This window comes from Trachypithecus francoisi, unplaced genomic scaffold, assembly GCF_009764315.1.
Source record: "Trachypithecus francoisi isolate TF-2019V2 unplaced genomic scaffold, Tfra_2.0 Lachesis_group13, whole genome shotgun sequence".
Lineage (NCBI taxonomy): Eukaryota > Metazoa > Chordata > Mammalia > Primates > Cercopithecidae > Trachypithecus > Trachypithecus francoisi.
Genome location: NW_022681458.1, coordinates 38,041,449 through 38,061,932, shown reverse-complemented (window position 1 = coordinate 38,061,932; position 20,484 = coordinate 38,041,449). Strand labels below are relative to the sequence as shown.

The window sequence follows — 20,484 nt, the reverse complement described above, 5'->3', positions numbered from 1 at the left end:
CTCAGCCTCCCAAAGTGCTGGGATTACAGGCATGAGCCACCACACCTGGTGTTGTTCTTATCTTTTTAACCCTTGCCTTGCCTGTTACTTTTTTTAGAGTGAATGAATGCATATTTATTTTTAAATTTCTGCCTCAACTTGAGGTCAGGAGTTCGAGGCTGGCCTGGCCAGTATGGTGAAACCCTTTCTTTACTCAAAATACAAAAATTACCTGTGTGTGGTGGCACATGCCTGTAGTCCTAGCTACTCGGGAGGCTGAGGCAGGAACATCACTTGAACCCAGGAGGCGGAGGTTGCAGTGAGCCAAGATCATGCCACTCACTGCACTCCAGTCTGGGCGACAGAGCTAGACTCGTCTCAAAACAAAACAAAACAAAAACTTCCTATCATTCCAGTGTTTTGTGTGCACAGTAGAATTTTAATGTAATCAGATTATACGCATGGATAATCTTTGTGTTTTTTATTTACTATTGTATTGTAAGCATTTTTATAACACTTAGTATTCTTTGAAAATATCACATTTGATCTGGGTGTAGTGGCTCACACCTATAATCTTAGCACTTTGAGAGGCTGAGGCAGGTGGATTGTTTGAGGGCAGGAGTTCGAGACCAGCCTGGCCAACATGGTGAAAGCCCATCTCTACTAAAAATACAAAAAAATTAGCCAGGCATGGTGGCATGCATCTGTAGTCCCAGTTACTTAGGATGTTGAGGCATGAGAATCACTTGAACCTGGGAGGCAGACGTTGCAGTGAGCCAACATTGCGCCACTGCACTCCAAGCCTGGGTAACAGAGTGAGACTCCGTCTCAAAAAAAAAAAAAAAGAAAGAAAGAAAAGAAAATCACATTTGAAAAGAATCTCTGATGTCAATTTTACCTTCTAAATGCCTTTCAAATTGATCTACTTCTCTCCCATCAGTATTGCCGTCACCCTGGTTTAGATTTACATAATCTTACCTGGATTGCTTATTTCTCTTTCCCCTTTCCTCCCCATCTGTTTTCCCATGCTTTGCAGTTGACAGGTACCTCTTGGCAGTCCGATGAAACCCTTGACTCCTTCTGAGAATAACATAGCTAAAGGAAACCAATATAGTTACAAAATACTAATACTTTTTATAAAAGCTTACGATATTATATTTGCCTCTTTGTTAATGTGTTAAATAGCAAGATTTATAGCAAGATCTAATAATCCTTCCAGAAACTTCCATGATTTTAAAGTAGTGATGCAAGGGCCAAAATTATTATTATGAGATTTTTCCAGCATTTATAATGGGAACATATTTTGAGATTTGTATTGGTTTAAAAAGTCAGAGCCTATACTCACAATGAAGGAAATACCAAGTTTTATTCAGAGGTTAATTAAAAAGAAAGATTGTTTTTTCCCCTGATCCGAGTTCATAGACTGCACTGGATTCCATGAACAGACCCTTTGGTATCTGTGGACTCTAGTTTGAAAACTCCTTTGTTCTTTGGACAAACTCCAAATTTTTAATGTAGTCTTCAGGACTTTTAATGATTTAGCCTGGCTACTTTTCCAGCCTGGTTTCCCACATTCTCATTTGGCTTATAGTCTAGCCACACTTGTTTTCTTTTAAGTTTTCAGATGTACCCTGTTCCCTCCTATATCAGGGCCTGTCTATGTTATTCACTTTGCCTGGAATGCACCTCCAGTCATCCACACACCTAGCTAATGTGTGTTCATTTTTCAACTCCTAGTTTAAATGTCACTTCCCCAGGGATGCTATCTCTGATCATTCCACGTTGCTAGATAGGTCCCCTTTTATTTATTTTGTTTTAATTTTTTAATTTTTTAAGACAGAGTCTTGCTGTGTGGCCTAGGCTGGAGTGCAATGACCTGATCATAGCTCACTGTAACCTCAAATTCCTGGGCCCATGGGATCCTCCCACCTCAGCCTCCTGAGTAGCTGGGACTACAGGCATGTGCCACCATGGCTGGCTAGTTGTTTTTAAAATTTTTTTGTAAAGATGTGTGTCTCATTATGTTTCCTAGGCTGCTCTTGAACTCGTGGCCTCAAGTGTTCCTCCCACCTTAGTCTCCCAAAGTGCTGGGTTTTCAAGCATGAGCTACTGCACCCGGCCAGGTTCCCCTTTTAGATGCTATCATAACACCCTGTGCCTTTCGTTTACAACACTTTTCCCAGTTTATAATTGTTTTATTTATTTTTATTTTTATTTTCTTTTTGAGATGGAGTCTCGCTCTTTCTGCCAGGCTGGAGTGCAGTGATGCAATCTTGGCATACTGCAACCTCTGTCTCCTAGGTTCAAGAGATTTTCCTTCCTCAGCCTCCCGAGTAGCTGGGATTACAGGTGCATGCCACCACGTCCGGTAATTTTTGTGTTTTAATAGAGACAGGGTTTCACCATGTTAGCCAGGATGGTCTCTATCTCCTAGCCTCAGGTGATCTGCCCACCTTGGCCTCCCAAAGTGCTGGGATTACAGGCATGAGCCACCGCACCCACCCGTAATTCTATTTTTTGTAATCCTTTGAGTGTCTGTCTCCCTCACTTAAGTGTGTGCTCCATGAAGGTAGGGACTGTTCTATTTTGATTACTGCTGTATAACTTGGCTCTTATTATACAGCAGGCCTTCAGTTAATATTTATTACGTCAGTGAATGAATACTGATAACTTAACATTCCTAAATTCTTTGACTCCTCTGTTACTTCCATAGGTCTGTTCTTTCTTTTTTCTCCTCTGAAACATTTTTCCCAGCCTTGCCTGGCTAACTTCTACTCCAGCCTCCAGTTTAGTTAAGTATGCTTCCCTCCATGTACCATCTCTAAACTTCCATAACAACTGGATATATTTACATAAAATTAAGATGCTTTTTTTCTTTTTTTTCTTTTTAAAATTTTTCACATAGAGATGGGGTCTCACCATGTCGCCCAGGCTGGTCTCAAACTCCTGGCCTCAAGCAGTCCACCCACCTCAGCCTCCCATGACCAGACCCTGTCTCTACAAAAAAAAAAAAAAAATTAGCTGGGCACGGTGGCGTATGCCTGTGGTCCCAGCTAATCAAGAGTCTGAGGCGGGAGGATTGCTTGAGCCTGGGAGGCAGAGGTTGCAGTGAGCCAAGATTGCACCACTGCACTCCAGTCTAGGGGACTGTGAGACCCTGTCTCAAAAAGAAAGAAAAAGAAAAATCCATTTGGTCAGTTTGGGTTTATTTTCCTTTCCCTCTTCTATAACTGTGTTCATTCTTCCTGAAAATGTTCTGACTACACATTGTAAGCTTTTTTGTATTTAAATACCTGGTAGTTCTCTTAAGAGTATGCCTTATTAACTTTAAAAGTATCTTTAATAAAAAAATTTTTTGGGCCAGGCGCGGTGGCTCAAGCCTGTAATCCCAGCACTTTGGGAGGCCGAGACGGGCGGATCACAAGGTCAGGAGATCGAGACCATCCTGGCTAACATGGTGAGACCCCATCTCTACTAAAAAATACAAAAAACTAGCCGGGCGAGGTGGCGGTCGCCTGTAGTCCCAGCTACTCGGGAGGCTGAGGCAGGAGAATGGCATAAAACCCGGGAGGCGGAGCTTGCAGTGAGCTGAGATCCGGCCACTGCACTCCAGCCCAGGCGACAGAGCGAGACTCCATCTCAAAAAAAAAAAAAATTTTTTTTTGGCCTGTCGCAGTGGCTCATGCCTATAATCCCAGCGCTTTGGGAGGCCGACGCCAGCAGATCATGAAGTCAGGAGTTCAAGACCAGTCTGACCAACATAGTGAAACTCAGTCTCTATTAAAACCCCGTCTCTACTAAAAATACAAAAAATTAGCCGGGAGTGGTGGCAGGCACCTGTAATCCCAGCTACTCAGGAGGCTGAGGCAGAAGAATTGCTTGAACCCAGGAGGCGGAGTTGCAGCGAGCTGAGATCGCTCCACTGCACACCAGCCCAGGCAATATAGTACATGACTCCGTCTCTAAAAAAATATATATATATGGTTACTTAGGGTTGCTTAGTAGGTGTATATATTTGTGGGATACATGAGATATTTTGATACAGACGTACAATGTGTAATAATCACATTAGGGTAAATCAGGTATCTTTTTTTATTTTTCTCAGTCAAGGTCTTGCACTATTGCCTGGGCTCAAGTGCAGTGGCACAATTATAGCTTACTAGAGTATTGAATTCCTGAGCTGAAGGGATCCTCCTGCCTCAGCCTCCTGAGTAACTAGGACCACAGGCACGTGCCACCATGCCCAGCTAATTTTTGTATTTTTGTGTAGAGATCTATGTTTCGCACTATGTTTTGCACTATGAGTCGCACTATGTTTCCTATGCCACTGTTAAAATCCTGGTGTCAAGTGATCCTCGTGCCTCAGACTCCCGAAGCACTAGGATTATAGGTGTGAGCCACTGTGCCTCACAGGCCTTTATTACAGTATCCACTTTTAAAAATTACATTTGGAAGCTGGGCATAGTGGCACATGCCTGTATTCCCAACTACTCAGGAGGAAGGATCGCATCAGTCTAGGAGTTCAAGGGTAGTGTGAGTGATAATTGTGTCTGTAAATAGCCACTGCACCCCTGCCTGGGCAACATAGCAGGACCCCGTGTTTAAAAAAAAAATACAGTTAGTAAATGTTAAATGCCATTTTTCCCATATGGAAGTTCTAGCTGAAACTACACTTTTCATTTAAGATTTGAGACTGACTTTCTCACTCCACTATAAGCATTAATTAATACATTGTGTTCTGCTCTGCACACTTCTTCTAAAAACAAACTGAACAAAACCTTCCTTTATCTATGGTTGCTGCTGATTAGCTTCTATATTTTCCAGCTTTCATCTGTAACTGTGATAGCCAGTATTCTCAGGGCTATCAGGAGGCTTGTGCATCCAAATTCCCAATCTCTCATTGTTACCATTCCTGTTTTGTATCTCAAGGTTCTGTATTGGTTGTGCACACGTCATATTCTTGGAAGCTCTCAGGCTGCCTGCTTTTTGTTTGCCATAGCTGTTCCTGTTTCTTCGCATTTTCCTCCCTGGAGGCAGTTATGTTGCCTCTATTTAAGCACTCACCAAGAATCTTGCTGTTCTGCTTAAATACCCAACATTTGTCAGTAAGGAATACTTTCGTATTTAATTGTGTATCTCCAGGAATTTTGCCCATTTCTCTTTGCCTTGCTTTCAATCATGATAGAAGCACCTTTTTCTTTTCAGTAATATTATTGTTAAAAGCCTTAATTATTTTGTCTTCTCTGCCTCAAACTAAGTAATTCTGACTTCCTTAATCTTTTATCACAGGCTCTGTTCTCCAAACTTTCAATCTTTTCTGTTGTTCCATATTCCATTGTTTTCTCCTCCTACTCATTCAGAGGCAAATTATGGTGGTTTTTTAAGTTTTGGTTCATAGACTGTGTCCTTATGTGAGAAATTTACTTTAGGTTTATATTGTCAACCCCATAGCACAAGCCAGGTACTTAATTTAGGCATTAGTCAGTGATATAGTTTGTTTATTTGTCCCTATGCAAATCTCATATTGAATTGTAATCCCCAGTATTGGAGGTGGAGCTTGGTGGAAGGCGATTGGATCATGGGAGTGGAGTCCTCATGGCTTGGTGCTATCCTCACAATAGTGAATTCTTATGAGATCTTGTTGTTTAAAAGTGTGTGGCACCTTCCCCCCCTCTCTTGCTCCTGCTTTTGCCATGTGACCTGCTACGTCCCCTTTGCCTTCTGCAATGATGATAAGCTTCCTGAGGTCTCATCAGAAGCCAGGTAGGTACCTGGCACCATGCTTTCTTTATAAATTACCCAGTCTTCGCCAGGCGCAGTGGCTTATGCCTGTAATCCCAGCACTTTGGGAGGCCAAGGCGGGCAGATCACGAGGTCAGGAGTTTGAGACCAGCCTGGCCAATATGGTGAAACTGCATCTCTACAAAAAATACAAAAATTAGCCAGGTGTGGTGGCACATGCCTGTAGTTCCAGCTACTTGGGAGGCTGAGGCAGAAGAATCTCTTGAACCTGGCTAATTTTTTGTATTTTTAGTAGAGATGTGTTTTCACCGTGTTGGCCAAGCTGGTCTCGAACTCCTGATCTCGTGATTCGCCTGCCTCAGCCTCCGAAAGTGCTGGGATTACAGGCATATCTTTTTATTTTTTTTTTGAGACAGAGTTTCACTCTGTCACCCAGACTGGAGTGCAGTGGCACTATCTCAGCTAACTGCAACTTCTACCTCCCAAGTTCAAGTGATTCTTCTGCCTCAGCCTCCTTAATAGCTGGCATTACAGGCACCCGCTACAACGCCCAGCTAACTTTCATATTTTTAGTAGAGACAGGGTTTCACCATGTTGGTCAGGCTGGTCTTGAACTCTTGACCTCAGGTGATCCACCTGCCTCGGCCTCCCAAAATGGTGGGATTGCAGATGTGAGCCACTGCGCCCAGCCTATTTATTTATTTTTTGAGACAGTGTCACTCTGTCATCCAGGCTGGAGTGCAGTGACACAATTTCGGCTCATCGCAACCTCCACCTCGTGGGTTCAAGAAGTTCTTGTGCCTCAGCCTCCCAGGTAGCTGGAACTACAGGTGTGTGCCATGATGCCTGGCTAATTTTTATATTTTTACTAGAGACGAAGTTTCACCATGTTGGCCAGGCTGGTCTTGAACTCCTGACCTCAGGTGATCCACCCACCTCGGCCTCCCAAAATGCTGGGATTACAGGTGTGAGCCACCGCATCTGGCCTGTTTTTAATTTTTAGAGACAGGATCTCGCTTTGTCACCCTACTGGAGTGCAGTGGCACAGTCATAGCTTAATATACCTTAGTACATCTGGGCTCAAGTGATCCTCCAGCCTCAGCCTCCCAGGTAGCTAGGATTACAGGTGTTTGCCACCATGGCCAGCTAATTTTTAAAATTTATTTTTGCTAGAGAGGGGGTCTTGTTTTGTTGCCCACCCTGGCCTTGAACTCGTGGCATCAAGCCATCATCTGTCCTTGGCCTCCCAAAGCACTAGGATTACTAGCATGGGCTACCAAGCCCAGCTGGTATCTGAGATTAATTATAATTTATTTCCTTTTTTCTGACTTTAAGATTTTTAGTTTCTTTTCCTGCTTTATTGCCAAACATTCCATTATATATTTAATGTCTTTAAGATTCATGGTGCTTTCTCTCTCTCTTTCTGTCTCTTTTTTTTTTTTTTTTGAGACGGAGTCTCACGCTGTCCCCCAGGCTGGAGTGCAGTGGCGCGATCTCGGCTCACTGCAAGCTCCACCTCCCGGGTTCACGCCATTCTCCTGCCTCAGCCTCCCCAGTAGCTGGGGCTACAGGCACCCGCCACCACGCCCGGCTAATTTTTTTGTATTTTTAGTAGAGACGGGGTTTCACCATGTTCACCAGGATGGTCTCGATCTCCTGACCTCGTGATGCTCCTGCCTCGGCCTCTCAAAGTGCTGGGATTACAGGCGTGAGCCACTGCGCCCGGCCTTCTTATTCTTTTTTCTCTTTTTTCTTGATTAGTGTTTCCAGAGGTCTTTATCAGTGTGGGTCCAATGGGAGAGAGAAGGAATATAACTATTTGAACAGAGAAAGTTTTATATAAAGAATTATAGACTGAGCATGGTGGCTTACATCTGTAATCCCAGCACTGTGGGAGGCCAAGGTGGGAGGATTGCCTGAACCCAGGAGCTCAAGACCCAGCTGGGCAACATAGTGAGACCCCACCTCTACAAAAATAAAAAATGTGAAGAGTTAATAGGGGCTACTCTAAGGAGAACTCTAAAGAATATAGGAATACACCTGGGCACAGTGACTTATGCTTATAATCCCAGCACTTGGAGAGGCCAAGGTGGGAGGATAGGTTGAGTTCAGGAGTTTAAGACCATCCTGGGCAAAATGGCAAGACCCTATCTCTACAAACAAAAATTAAAAAATATATATATTAGCTGGTGTGGTAGTGCATGCGTATAGTTCCAGCTACTCAGGAGGCAAGGCAGGAGGATGGGAGGATCCCTTGAGCCCAGGAGCTACAGGATGTAGTGTGCAGTGATCACTCCAGCCTGGACTGGAGTGCAGTGGCATGATCACTGCGCACTGCATCCTGTAGCTTCTCGGCTCCTTTGTCTCTTTAAAAATAAAAAAAAAAAAAAGGAATAGCAGATATAAGGAACAGTCACAAACCCCAGGGCCAAGACAGAGGGCACTAAGAAGACCCTCTTCCTCAGGACTCAGATTCAGGCTTGTTGGAGGAGCCACAACTGCTGTGAATGGCAGAGGGGTTGCTATCGTGCCATATTAGCAAAACTTGCTGGAAATCTGCCCTTTGGACCTGGTTGGACATTTATCCTCTAGTATGCTGTCCTTTAGTGTGGTGGGGAAAGCTGTTCATGGAGAGGTGTCTCACCTGAGGCACAACTTTTTTGGGGGAGTTGGCAAGGCAAGCTGCTGGCCACTCCATGCTGCAGGAGGTACTGCAGGGTTGGAGGACATCTCTTACAAAAGCATCCAAGGGGAGGGCTGATGGGGGAAGCTGCTGACTGCTTTCCAGGGCACTGCAAGACCCTGACTCTGGAAAGCTTCAGACATCACAGTGGCCTGCTCTGTGACAAGCATGGGAACCAAGAAGAAAAACTCTTCTTACAAATGTCTCTCTATCACCTTATGCTGAGAAAGCTTAACATCATGCCAGGTGGCAAAGGAAAAATATGTAAAGGACCCAAGTTGATTTTTATATTATTTTATTTTATTTTATTATTTATTTTTAAATTAGAGATGGTGGTCTCACTATGTTGCCAAGTCTGGTCTCAAACTCCTGGCCTCAAGTGATCCTCCCGCCTCAGCCCCTCAAAGTGCTGGGATTACAGATGTACACCACCATACCAGACCTGCTAGTCTATTTTAACAGCGAGGCAAAAAGAATGAATTTATAGGTCGAGAGCAATACAGGAGCAGTCAGTAACTGATACAATGTCTTTCAATTTTATTAAAATTTTTTACATGAACCAACTTTTTTCTCCATATATTATGTTTGTTTTCTAATTTTGTTTATGCTCTTATGTTTATTTCCTTCCTTCTACTTTCATTGGTTTTAATTTGCTATTCTTTTTCTAGTTTCTTGAGATAGTTGCTTAGATCATTAATAAACAGCCGTTTCCCTCCTAATATGTGAATTTAAGTCTATACATTTCCCTCTATATTTCTGTCATATACAAGTTTTTTTGTTTTGTTTTGTTTTTTGTTTTTTTTGAGACGGAGTCTTGCTCTGTCGTCCAGGCTGGAGTGCTGTGGCATAGTTTTGGCTCACTGCAAGCTCTGCCTCCTAGGTTCACGCTGTTCTCTTGCCTCAACCTCCTGAGTAGCTGGGACTACAGGCGCCCACCACACCCAGCTGATTTTTTGTAATTTTAGTAGAGGTGGGTTTTCACCGTGTTAGCCAGGATGGTCTTGATCTCCTGACCTTGTGATCTGCCCGCCTCAGCCTCCCAAAGTGCTGGGATTACAGGCGTGAGCCACTGCGCCTGGCCTCTTTCATGCCTTCTTTAGAAATAATAAAATATTTTTGAGTATTCTGTTTTCTGTGTTAGCTTATTAGTTATGTATTTTAACTATTTTAGTATTTGTTTAGAGTAGGGCTTTTCACTGTTGGCAGTATTCAAACTTAGGCCTGTGATTATTTATTGTAGAGGGCTATCCTGTGCATGGTAGGATATTTAGTATCATCTGTGGCTTTTACACCTAGATGCCAGTAGCACCTCACCCCAGTTGTAACAATCAAAAAATGTCTCCAGACATTTCTGAATGTCCTTTGGAGACAAAATCACCCTGGTTGAGAACTGCTGCCCTAGAGATTATAATAGGCATTCTTGGCTTATTATAATCTAATGTTAATGATAACTTTTACCAATTACTCAACAATGCCAGGGCCTTACTAACTCCATATTCTCTCTCCCACCTTTATACTTTGATTTTGTACACTAATTATTCATTTGTTATGTACCCACATTTCATTATTCTTCATTTTCTATGTCTTTCTTTCAGAGCTCTTTACTTTCTGTGTGTATCTATGTCTTAAATTTTCCTTCCATCTTTATTTTATATAAAGATAAGGGATTTTGATTCTATCATAAATCCAGGATGATCTCATTAGAGATCCTTAATTACATCTAAAAAATTTATTTATTTATTTATTTTTTCTTGAGATGGAGTCTCGCTCTTTCGCCCAGGCTGGAGTGCAATGGCGTGATCTTGGCTCATTGCAGCCCTGATCTCCCAGATTCAAGCTATTCTCCTGCTTCAGCCACCTGAGTAGCTGGGATTACAGGTGTGTACCACCACACCCGGCTAATTTTTGTATTTTTAGTAGAGATAGGGTTTCACCATGTTGGCCAGGCTGGTCTCAAACTCCTGACCTCAGGTGATCCACCCACCTTTGCCTCCCAAAGTGCTAGGATTACAGGTATGAATCACTGTGCCCGGCCTAAAGCTTATTTATAATCTTTTCACTAGACTCTGTTTTTATTCCATAGGTATTTAATAAATATTTGGTGAAGGAAGGAATGACAAAGAGACTCAGAGGTTTCTGTCACTGAAGTATGTTTAGGACTTTTATATATATTCATATATTTATTGATTACTATGTCACAGGCATTCTGTGGCAGACTTTTCATTATTTTTAATTAGGTACCAAGAGTATGGTCTTTTAATTTCCATTGGGTTTAAGGTTTTTCTGTCTTTGAGTTTTTAATTTATATTTTCTGTTTTTATTGTTGTGATAGTGGTTCTGTTTTGTTTTACATATCAACCCTTTGCCAGAAGCTGAACCTGAACCACTGAGGATGCAATTTTAGATAGAGCTAGTGTCAGTCTGACAGATTTGTACCTGAATGTTCACTTCGGTTACAGAGTTTAACTGTATTTGCTATTGAATGAATCTACTTAGGAACATTTTCTGAGATTTAGTATGCAGAAATAGTAATCATTGTGCTTTTCTGTTCTCTTTCAGCTTTCAGAAGAATTATTAGATAAATGGCTCTCCTACCCAGAGACCCAGCACGTGCCCCTCAGCCAGCATATGCTTGGTTTTGCTATGAAGTCTGTTACACAGATAGTAATGGGTAGTACATTTGAAAATGATCAGGAAGTCATTCGCTTCCAGAAGAATCATGGCACAGTAAGTCTGGGGCTAAATTTAAAATTATTCTTTCAGGCTGGGCGCCGTGGCTCACATCTGTAATCCCAGCACTTTGGGAGGCTGAAGTCAGGAGTTCAAGACCAGCCTGCCCAACATGGTGAAAACCTGTCGCTACTAAAAATACAAAAATTAGCCGGGTGTGGTGGTGTGCACCTATAATCCCAGCTACTTGGGAGGCTAAGGCATGAGAATCGCTTGAACCTGGGAGGTAGAGGTCACAGTGAGCCAAGATTGTGCCACTGCACTCCAGCCTGGGTGACAGAATAAGACTCTGTCTCAAATAAAATAAAATAAAATAAATAAATAAAATTATTATTTCATCATTAGCCAGGCATGGTGGCATGTGCCTGTTGTCCCAGCTACTGAGGCTGAGGCAGGAGGGATAACTTGAACCCAGGAGTTCAAGGCTAAAGAGAGCTATGACTGCAGCACTGCACTCCATCTTGGGAGACAAGAGTGAGACCTTGTCTCTAAAAAATGATAATAATAAATTAAACAATTATTTCATCATACTGGGTAGTTTAATAATGCAGATTGTTGTCTATCAAGAACAAGGCTTGGCTGGCTGGGTACAGTGGCTCACACCTGTAGTCCCAGCACTTTGGGAGGCTGAGGCAGGCAGATCACTTGAGGTCAAGAGTTTGAGACCAGCCTGGCCAACGTGGCAAAACCCCATCTCTACTGAAAATAAAAAAAAAAACTAGCCAGGCATGGTGGCTTGCGCCTGTAATTCAAGCTACTTGGGAGGCTGAGGCACAAGAATTGCCTGAACCCAGGTGGCAGAGATTATAGTGAGCCAAGACCGTGCCACTGCACTTCAGCCCTGGGTGATGGAGTGAGACTCTTGTCTCAAAAAAAAAAAAAGAAAGATCTCGGCCAGGTGTGGTGGCTCATGCCTGTAATCCCAGCACTTTGGGAGGCCAAGGCAGGTGAATCATAAGGTCAGCAGTTTAAGACCAGCCTGGCCAAGATGGTGAAACCCCGTCTCTACTAAAAAATACAAAAATTTGCGGGCATGGTGGCAGGAGCCTGTAATCCCAGCTACTCGGGAGGCTGAGGTGAAGAACCACCTGAACCCGGGAGGTAGAGGTTGCAGTGAGCTGAGATTGCACCACTGTACTCCAACCTGGGCGACAAAGCAAGAGTCCATCTCAAAAAAGGGGGAAAAAAAAAAAAAAGAGTGATCTCACCGCTGTTTCCAGGATTTTATTCCAGTTGCTGGCATCTATCCTACATATTTTTATGCTGATGTTGTTTTTCTTTCCTTTCTTTTCTTATAACCTCAAAATAGATATAATTTCAAACTTCCAGAAAAGTTACAGTTAATACAAGGTACTCCCTCCCTCCCATATATCCTTTACCCAGTTTCAGCAGTTGTTTACATTTTGCCACACATGCTTTTGTCATTCATCTTCTATCTATATCTATCTATCCATCTGTCTATCCATTCCTCCCACTTTCCTGAAACCATTTGAGAGTAAATTGAACATTTTGCCTGTTTTCCTCTAAATATTGCAGTTGATGTTTACTGTGAGCAAGGATATTCTCTTATGTAGTGACAACATAGTTATCAAGTTTCTTTGGTTGTATCAATAATAATCTTGTAGATTCTCAGCCTCTTCCCCTCCAATTCCAGGACCCAATTCATGATCACTCAGTACTTTTAGATATCAGACCTCTTTAATCTGGAACAGTTCCTCAGCTTTTCTTCGTTTCTAGACCTTTACATTTTTGGATAGTACAGGACAGTTATTTTGTAGACTATCCCTCAATTTGAGTTTGTCCGATACTTCATGAGTAGATTCAAAATATGTATTTTTGGCAAGAATTTGATGTTTTCTTAATATTAATAAAAGCTGTCAAAGGAAACTTTTCAGACTATAAACAGGACTTATTCTTCCTCAAATGATTTTTTTCTTTTTTTTTTTTTCATATGTCCACAGCCTTGCCACCAGAGTGGGCTTTCAAAGATTTTTTTTTATTTGTGTAAATTTATAGGTTTTATATATATAATTTTATTACATGCATAGATTGTGTAGTGTTAAAGTTAGGGCTTTTAGTGTATCCATCACCCAAATAATGCACATTGTACCCATTAAGTGATTTCTTATCCTCCTGCCCACCCCTGAAATGATCTTTTAGTGTCTGAAATACCAAGGGATTGCCATTGTCCAGTCATGCCACCAGGAATAATAACCAATTTGTGAATTCAGAGCCAATGACGACTGCATCATGATTGCTACTTGGATGAAAACAATTGGGAGATGTCATCAGTTGTAAGATGCATACTGATTTCACAGGTGTTAAAATGTGAAAAAACATACATCTTTCCTTCAGTTGCATATTGTATGTCCTAACTGTCCCCTGCAAATATTGTCCCAAGTATTTTTCCACCAATATTAGTGTGCTCTTACTCTGTACTTTTGACAACATTTAGAATTGTTGGTCCTTAAATATTTGCCTTTCTAGGCCAGGTACGGTGGCTTGTGCCTGTAGTCCCAGCACTTTGGGAAGCCAAAGCAAGAGCCTAGAAGTTCAAGACCAGCCTGGGCAACACAGTGAGACCCCTGTCTCCAATTTTTTTTTTTTTTTAATTAGCGGAGTGTGGTGGCATGCGCACCTGTAGTCCCAGCTACTCAGGAGACTGAGGTGGGAAGATCACTTGAGCCCGGGAGGATCACACCACTGCACTCCAGCCTGGATGATAGAGTGAGACCCTGTCTGAAAAAACAAGATTTTTGCCTATCCAATAAGCCAAAAATGACATTTTATGATTGAAATATATAGTTCTTTTTTTTTTTTTTTTTTTTGAGACGGAGTCTTGCTCTGTCGCCCGGGCTGGAGTGCAGTGGCCGGATCTCAGCTCACTGCAAGCTCCGCCTCCCAGGTTTACGCCATTCTCCTGCCTCAGCCTCCGGAGTAGCTGGGACTACAGGCGCCCGCCACCTCGCCCGGCTAGTTTTTTCTATTTTTTGGAGAGACGGGGTTTCACCGTGTTAGCCAGGATGGTCTCGATCTCCTGACCTCGTGATCCGCCCGTCTCGGCCTCCCAAAGTGCTGGGATTACAGGCTTGAGCCACCGCGCCCGGCCTAGTTCTTTTTTTTTTGGAGATGGAGTTTCGCTCTTATTGTCCAGGCTGGAATGCGATGGTGCAATCTTGGCTCACTGCAACTTCCACCTCCTGGGTTAAAGCGATTCTCCTGCTTCAGCCTCCCCAGTAGCTGGGATTACTGGTGCCCACCACCACGCCCGGCTAATTTTTGTACCTTTAGTAGAGATGGGGTTTCACCATGTTGGCCAGCTGGTCTTGAACTCTTGACCTTAAGCGATCCACCTGCCTCGGCCTCCCAAAGTGCTGGGATTACAGGCGTGAGCCACCGTGCCCAGCCTGAAATGTATAATTCTGTTTTTTTTTTGTTGTTTTTTTTTTTAAGATGATGTCTTGCTCTTGTCACTCAGACTGGAGTGCAATGGCACAATCTCGGCTCACTGCAACCTCCAGCTCCTGGGTTCAAGTGATTCTCCTGCCTCAGCCTCCCGAGTAGCTGGGATTACAGGTGCCTGTCACCACGCCTGGGTAATTTTTATATTTTTTAGTAGAGAACGGGGTTTCACCATCTTGGCCAGGCTGGTCTCGAACTCCTGACCTCAGGTGATCTGCCTGCCTCAGCCTCCCAAAGTGCTGGGATTACAGGCGTGAGCCTCCATGCCCGGCCTGTGTAATTATTTTATTACTCGTGAGGTTAAACATCTTTTTTTTTTTTTTGAGACAGTATCGCTCTGTGGCCCAGACTAGAGCGCAATCTCGGCTCACTGCAAGCTCCGCCTCCCAAGTTCACACCATTCTGCCTCGGCCTCCCGAGTAGTTGGGACTACAGATGCCCGCCACCACACCTGGCTAATTTTTTTGTATTTTTAGTAGAGGCGGTGTTTAACCATGTTAGCCAGGATGGTCTCGATCTCCTGACCTCATGATCCACCCGCCTTGGCCTCCCAAAGTGCTGGGATTACAGGTGTGAGCCACCGCGCCTGGCCGAGGTTAAACATCTTTTTGCCTAGGTGCAGTGGTTCACCCCGTAACCCTCGCACTTTGGGAAACCAAAGCAGGAGGATTACTTGAGCCCAGGAGTTTGAGACCAGCCTGGGCAACATGACAAAACCCTATCTTTGCCAAAAAAAAAACACGCACGTAAATTTGCTGGGTGTGGTAGTACATTCTTGTAGTCCCAACTACTTGTGAGACTGAGGCCAGAGGATTGCTTGAGCCCAGGAGGTGGAGGTTGCAGTGAGCCATGATTGTGCCTAGGCACTCCAGCCTTGGAGATAGAGCCAGACCCTGTCTTAAAAATAAAAAACCCAAAATCATATTTTTATACTTCTGTTAAACACTTGGGTTCCTTTTATGGGATTTTTTAAAATGTCCTCCACCTATATTTCTTCATTATTTTATTTACTTTTTTGTGACACAGTATCACCATGTTGCCCAGACTTGTCTCAAACTTTTGGGCTCAAGGGATCCTCTGACCTCAGCCTCCCAAATAGCTGGGATTTTAGGCCCCCCTGGCTCTTTTGCCTAGATTTCTATTGATGTGTTTCATTTTCTTACTAATCTAGAACAGCTCTTTATTTTTAATCTCAGTTTTCATTTCCTTTTACATTTATTTATAGTAAATAAATGTTTTGTGATACTTTTTCAGTATCACAAATGCTAATGTTTTTATGTAGCTAAATCAGTTTAACTCTTTCATTGTGGATTTGTGCCTTGTGTTCTGTCATGCTTAGAAACTGCTTTTGAGCTTTAAGCATCTTATATAAATATTTACGTTTTTATTCTTTTTTTTTTTTTTTTTTTTTTTTTTTTTTTAGGCTGCAGTGCCACAGTCTCGGCTCACTGCAGCCTCCACCTCCCAGACTCAAGCTATCCTTCCACCTCACCTCACCCTCCTGGGTAGCTGGGACCACAGATGCTCACCATCACGGCTGGCTAATTTTTTGTATTTTTCATAGAGACAGGGTTTCACCATGTTCTAGAACTCCTTAGCCCAAGCAATCTGCCTGCCTTGGCCTCCAAAGTGCTGGGGTTATGGGTGTGAGCTACTCCACTCGGCCTACTATTCATTTTTACAGTAGTTTTAAGTTTGATTTTTTTACGTTTAAGTAATCTGAAATGTTTTCATTTAAGGTAAGAATTGAGGGCTTTTTAAAATCTATTATTTTTCAAATAATAGTATTTAACCATTGATGAATAAGTGTTGTGTTCTTTCCCTAACTTCTTTTAGAACTTTTGAATTAAAATCAGGTTAAAGTTTTTTCAGGGGCTAATGACCCAATTGTGAATATTTGGAAGCCTATTCTGCTTATCATATCCAAATCTCAGACTAAATTTTAACCTTTTTCTTTACCTCAGCCAGTGTTGATCAATATTACAGGTGAAACAGAAATTTGTAATTACCTGTGAATTTTATTTTTACACTTATGCCAGTATAATACAAAAATGAGGGCCAGGCATAGTGGCTCACATATGTAATCCCACCACTTTGGGATGCTGAGGCGGGCGGTCACCTGAGGTCAGGAGTTCAAGACCAGTCTGGAAACCCTATCTCTACTAAAAAATGCAAAAATTAGCTGGATGTAGTGGCAGGCGCCTGTAATCCCAGCTACTCAGGATGCTGAGGCTGGGAGAATTGCTTGAACCAGGGAGGTGGAAGTTGCAGTGAGCGGAGATCATGCCACTACACTCCAGCCTAGGCAACACAGCGAGACCCTGTCTCGTGGGGGAAAAAAAATGAGGATTGACTCAACTGCTGTGTCCTTTTTCTTCTCCCTACTCCTTTTAGAGAAAAGGAATTTTTCACTTTCCACTTCTTATTAGTTTGAAAGTGTCTTGACTAAAGTCATTAAAATATATTTGTACCCTCTCCTCTGAGACTGTGGAGTAAAGGATTGTGCAGCCAGTTGAGAAGGAGAGCTTAATTATCAGATTTGTTGGTGAGAAGAGTTCCTGCTGGGTAGGTGGCTCACACCTGTAATCCCAACACTTTGGGGTTGAGACGAGAAGATCACTTGAGCTCAGGAGTTCAAGACCAGCCTGGGAAACATGGTGAAACCCGTCTCTACAAAAAATAGAAAAATTAGCTGGCATTGGTGGCATACACCTGTAGTCACAGCTACTTGGGAGGCTGAGGTGGGAGGATGGCTTGAGCCTCGGAGGTGGAGGTTGCAGTGAGCTATGATCGTGCATTGCAATCCAGCACTCTAGCCTGGGTGACAGAGCCAGAACACTGACTCAAAAAAAAAAAAAGTTCCTAAGTTATTAGGTTACAGTGCTCTATGTTATAATTTTTACAATTCTACCTATTAGATAATAGATATGTATACTTACCTATTTTCAGGTTTGGTCTGAGATCGGAAAAGGCTTTCTAGATGGGTCACTTGATAAAAATACAACTCGGAAAAAACAATACGAAGATGGTAAGTTTGGTCACTCTTAATTTTTAGTGAGGACAAAAAATAAATGTGCCCCAGTTTTAATAAAGTTATCTCTGAATAGTGAGATTAAACGTCATTTATATTTTCTTTCTTTCTTTTTTTTTTTTTTGAGTCAGTGTCTCGCTCTGTTGCCAGGCTGGAGTGCAGTGGTGCTGTCTCAGCTCATAGCAACCTCCGACTCCCAGGTTCAAGCGATTCTCCTGCCTCAGCCTCCTGAGTAGCTGGGACTACAGGTGTGTGCCACCACGCCCAGCTAATTTTTGTATTTTTATTAGAGACAGGGTTTCACCCTGTTGGCCAGGATGGTCTCAATCTCTTGACCTCATGATCCGCCTGCCATGGCCTCCCAAAGTACTGGGATTACCGGCATGAGCCACTGTGCCCGGCCTATATTTTCTTTCTTTACGCTTTTTTCCTACATTTTCTACAATGAAAGTTTTCTTTAACAGAAGCGAGGAAAAATAAGTTAGTAAAAGAAACTCTAGCACTGACTGCAGAATGAGAGTGCTGTAGAGCGGGTATACTCTACGGGATTAATGGAAAGTATAAGGCTACAATCTTAAGAAAGCAGTTTAATAATGCATACTAAGAACCATAAATAATGGATGAAATTATATGAAAGAAGAGAATATTCATGAAGGTATTTTTGCAGTACTGTTTCTGCAAGTAGAAAACCAGGAACAAACTAAAGGTTCAACATTATAGGAATTAGTAGGGAAATGTCAACATGATTAAATATTACAGATATTTATTAAAAACGGCGGCCATGGTAGCACATGCCTGTGGTCCCAGCTACTTGGGAGGCTGAGATGTGAGGATCACTTCAGCTCAGGATATTGAGACCAGCCTGGGCAATGTAGTGAGAGACCCCATCTCAAAAAATTTTTTAAAATTAGCAACATAGGCCCCGTGTGGTAGCTCACACCTGCAGTCCCAGCACTTTGGGAGGCTGAGGTAGGCAGATCACTTGAGGCCAGGAGTTCGAGACCAATCTGGCCACATAGTGAAGCCCTGCATCTACTAAAAAAATATTAGCTGGGTGAAGCAGCACACACCTGTAATCCCAGCTACTCAAGAGGCTGAGGAATGAGAACCACTTGAACCCTGGAGGCAGAAGTTGCAGTGAGCTGAGATCATGCCACTGTACTCCCAACCTTGGTGAGAAAGTGAGACTCTATCTCAAAAAAAAAAAAAAAAAAAAAAATTTAGCAACCTAAAAAATTCTTGCTATTATAACATTGAATAAAAATATTTTCAGTGCTGTTTGGCATTGATTTCAATTTCAATTTTACACAATTTACACAGAAAAATAGCAATTTTAATGTAATATAGTGCCTCCAAATTAATTATTCTCCCTTTTTTTTTGTTCTGTATTCTGTCAGTGGTTGAATAATTATAAAGCTTTAATACTTTTTTTAAAATTAATGTTGGTTTTTTGTTGTTGTTTTGTTTTTTGAGATAGAGTCTCTGTCACCCAGTCTGGAGTGCAGTGGTGCGAGACACAGGAGGCAAAAATCCCTGTCCTCATTAGCTTACTGTTTTGGTGATTTTCTTGGTCCAACAGAAGTAAAAAAGAAAAAAAACGCCAGTTTAATTGACACATTTCCTGCTATCCGGTTTTTATGACCATTATGATTATCTTGATCAATGCATTTAGATTAATTCCCCTTGATAAAACATGTATTTCAGAAATATTGGTTAAATTAACATGAAATGAAAATAATGTATATTCTTTGATTCTAAATAAAAGTAAACTATCTGGCATGATGTGTTCCTTGGGCTACAACATGGGCATAGATCAAATTTGAGCTTTTATTGGAAATTATTATGTTCTAGTATTTATAAAAATGGGATCCCATGACTGGATCAGAGCTTCCTTTGTTTAATTCCCAACCTGCTTTGCACATTAGAATCAGTTGGAGAACTTAAAGCACAAAACCTTATCCTAGATCAGTTTATTCAGAATCTGAGATTGGGGTGCCGTGGGCATCAGGTGTTTCTGAAAAGACTCTCCAGATTATTCTAACGTACTTGTAGGGTTGAGAATGTACAACAGTGGTTCCCAAACTTTGCTACACATTAAATCTTTTTAAAAATATCAAACATTCAGATTTAATTGATATGAGGTGTGACTTGTGCTTTACTGTTGTTTGAAAAAACTTCTCAGGTGATTCTAATGTGTAGCAAAGTCTGGGAACAACTTCTTTATAGTGTTAATAATTTCTTATTTTAATTCTTTTTTTTTTTTTTTTTTTTGAGACTGTCTCGCTCTATCGCCCAGGCTGGGTGAGATCAACCTCTGTCTCCCAGGTTCAAGCAATTCCTGGGCCTCAACCTCCCAAGTAGCTGGGATTACAGGCGCCTGCCACCATGCTCAGATAATATTTGTATTTTTAATAGAGACAGGGTTTCACCATGTTTTTCAGGCTGCTCTCGAACTCCTGACCTCAAGTAATCCTCCCACCTTGGCTTCCCAAAGCGTTGGGATTACCAGCGTGAGCCACTGTGCCTGGGAATAATTTCTCATTTTAATCACTAATGTGTATTATATTGATTCAATTCTATAAATATTTAATGTAGATTTATGATATCCTAGCATGTTTTAGGTGCTGAGGAACCTAAACAAAATTTCTTGCCCTTGTGGCGCCACATTCTAGTGGGAAGAGACAGATAGTAATCTAAATAAGTAAACTGAATAGTACATTAAAAGGTGAAAAATGCTGTAGGGAAAAATAAAACCAGAAGGGGATAGGGAGTGTGGGGGGTTGGGAGATTGCAATTTTAAGTAATTATTAGGCCTCAAGATGAGGTGGCTTTTGAGGTAACACTTGAAAGAGATGAA

The 20,484-nt window shown here is 42.1% G+C and overlaps 1 protein-coding gene across 4 annotated transcripts in view; it reads left to right on the top strand.

The window, feature by feature from the left end:
• Positions 1-20,484, top strand: part of LOC117094629 (cytochrome P450 20A1) — a 59,264-nt gene that overhangs the window by 17,468 nt on the left and 21,312 nt on the right. For 3 of the 4 annotated variants that reach the window (XM_033230657.1, XM_033230656.1, XM_033230655.1), the window contains 2 exons: positions 10,964-11,131; positions 17,546-17,624. In XM_033230657.1, coding sequence (XP_033086548.1) covers positions 10,964-11,131; positions 17,546-17,624 — 247 coding nt within the window. The remainder of the gene's footprint in view (positions 1-10,963; positions 11,132-17,545; positions 17,625-20,484) is intronic. The other variant, XM_033230658.1, reaches the window with a different exon arrangement.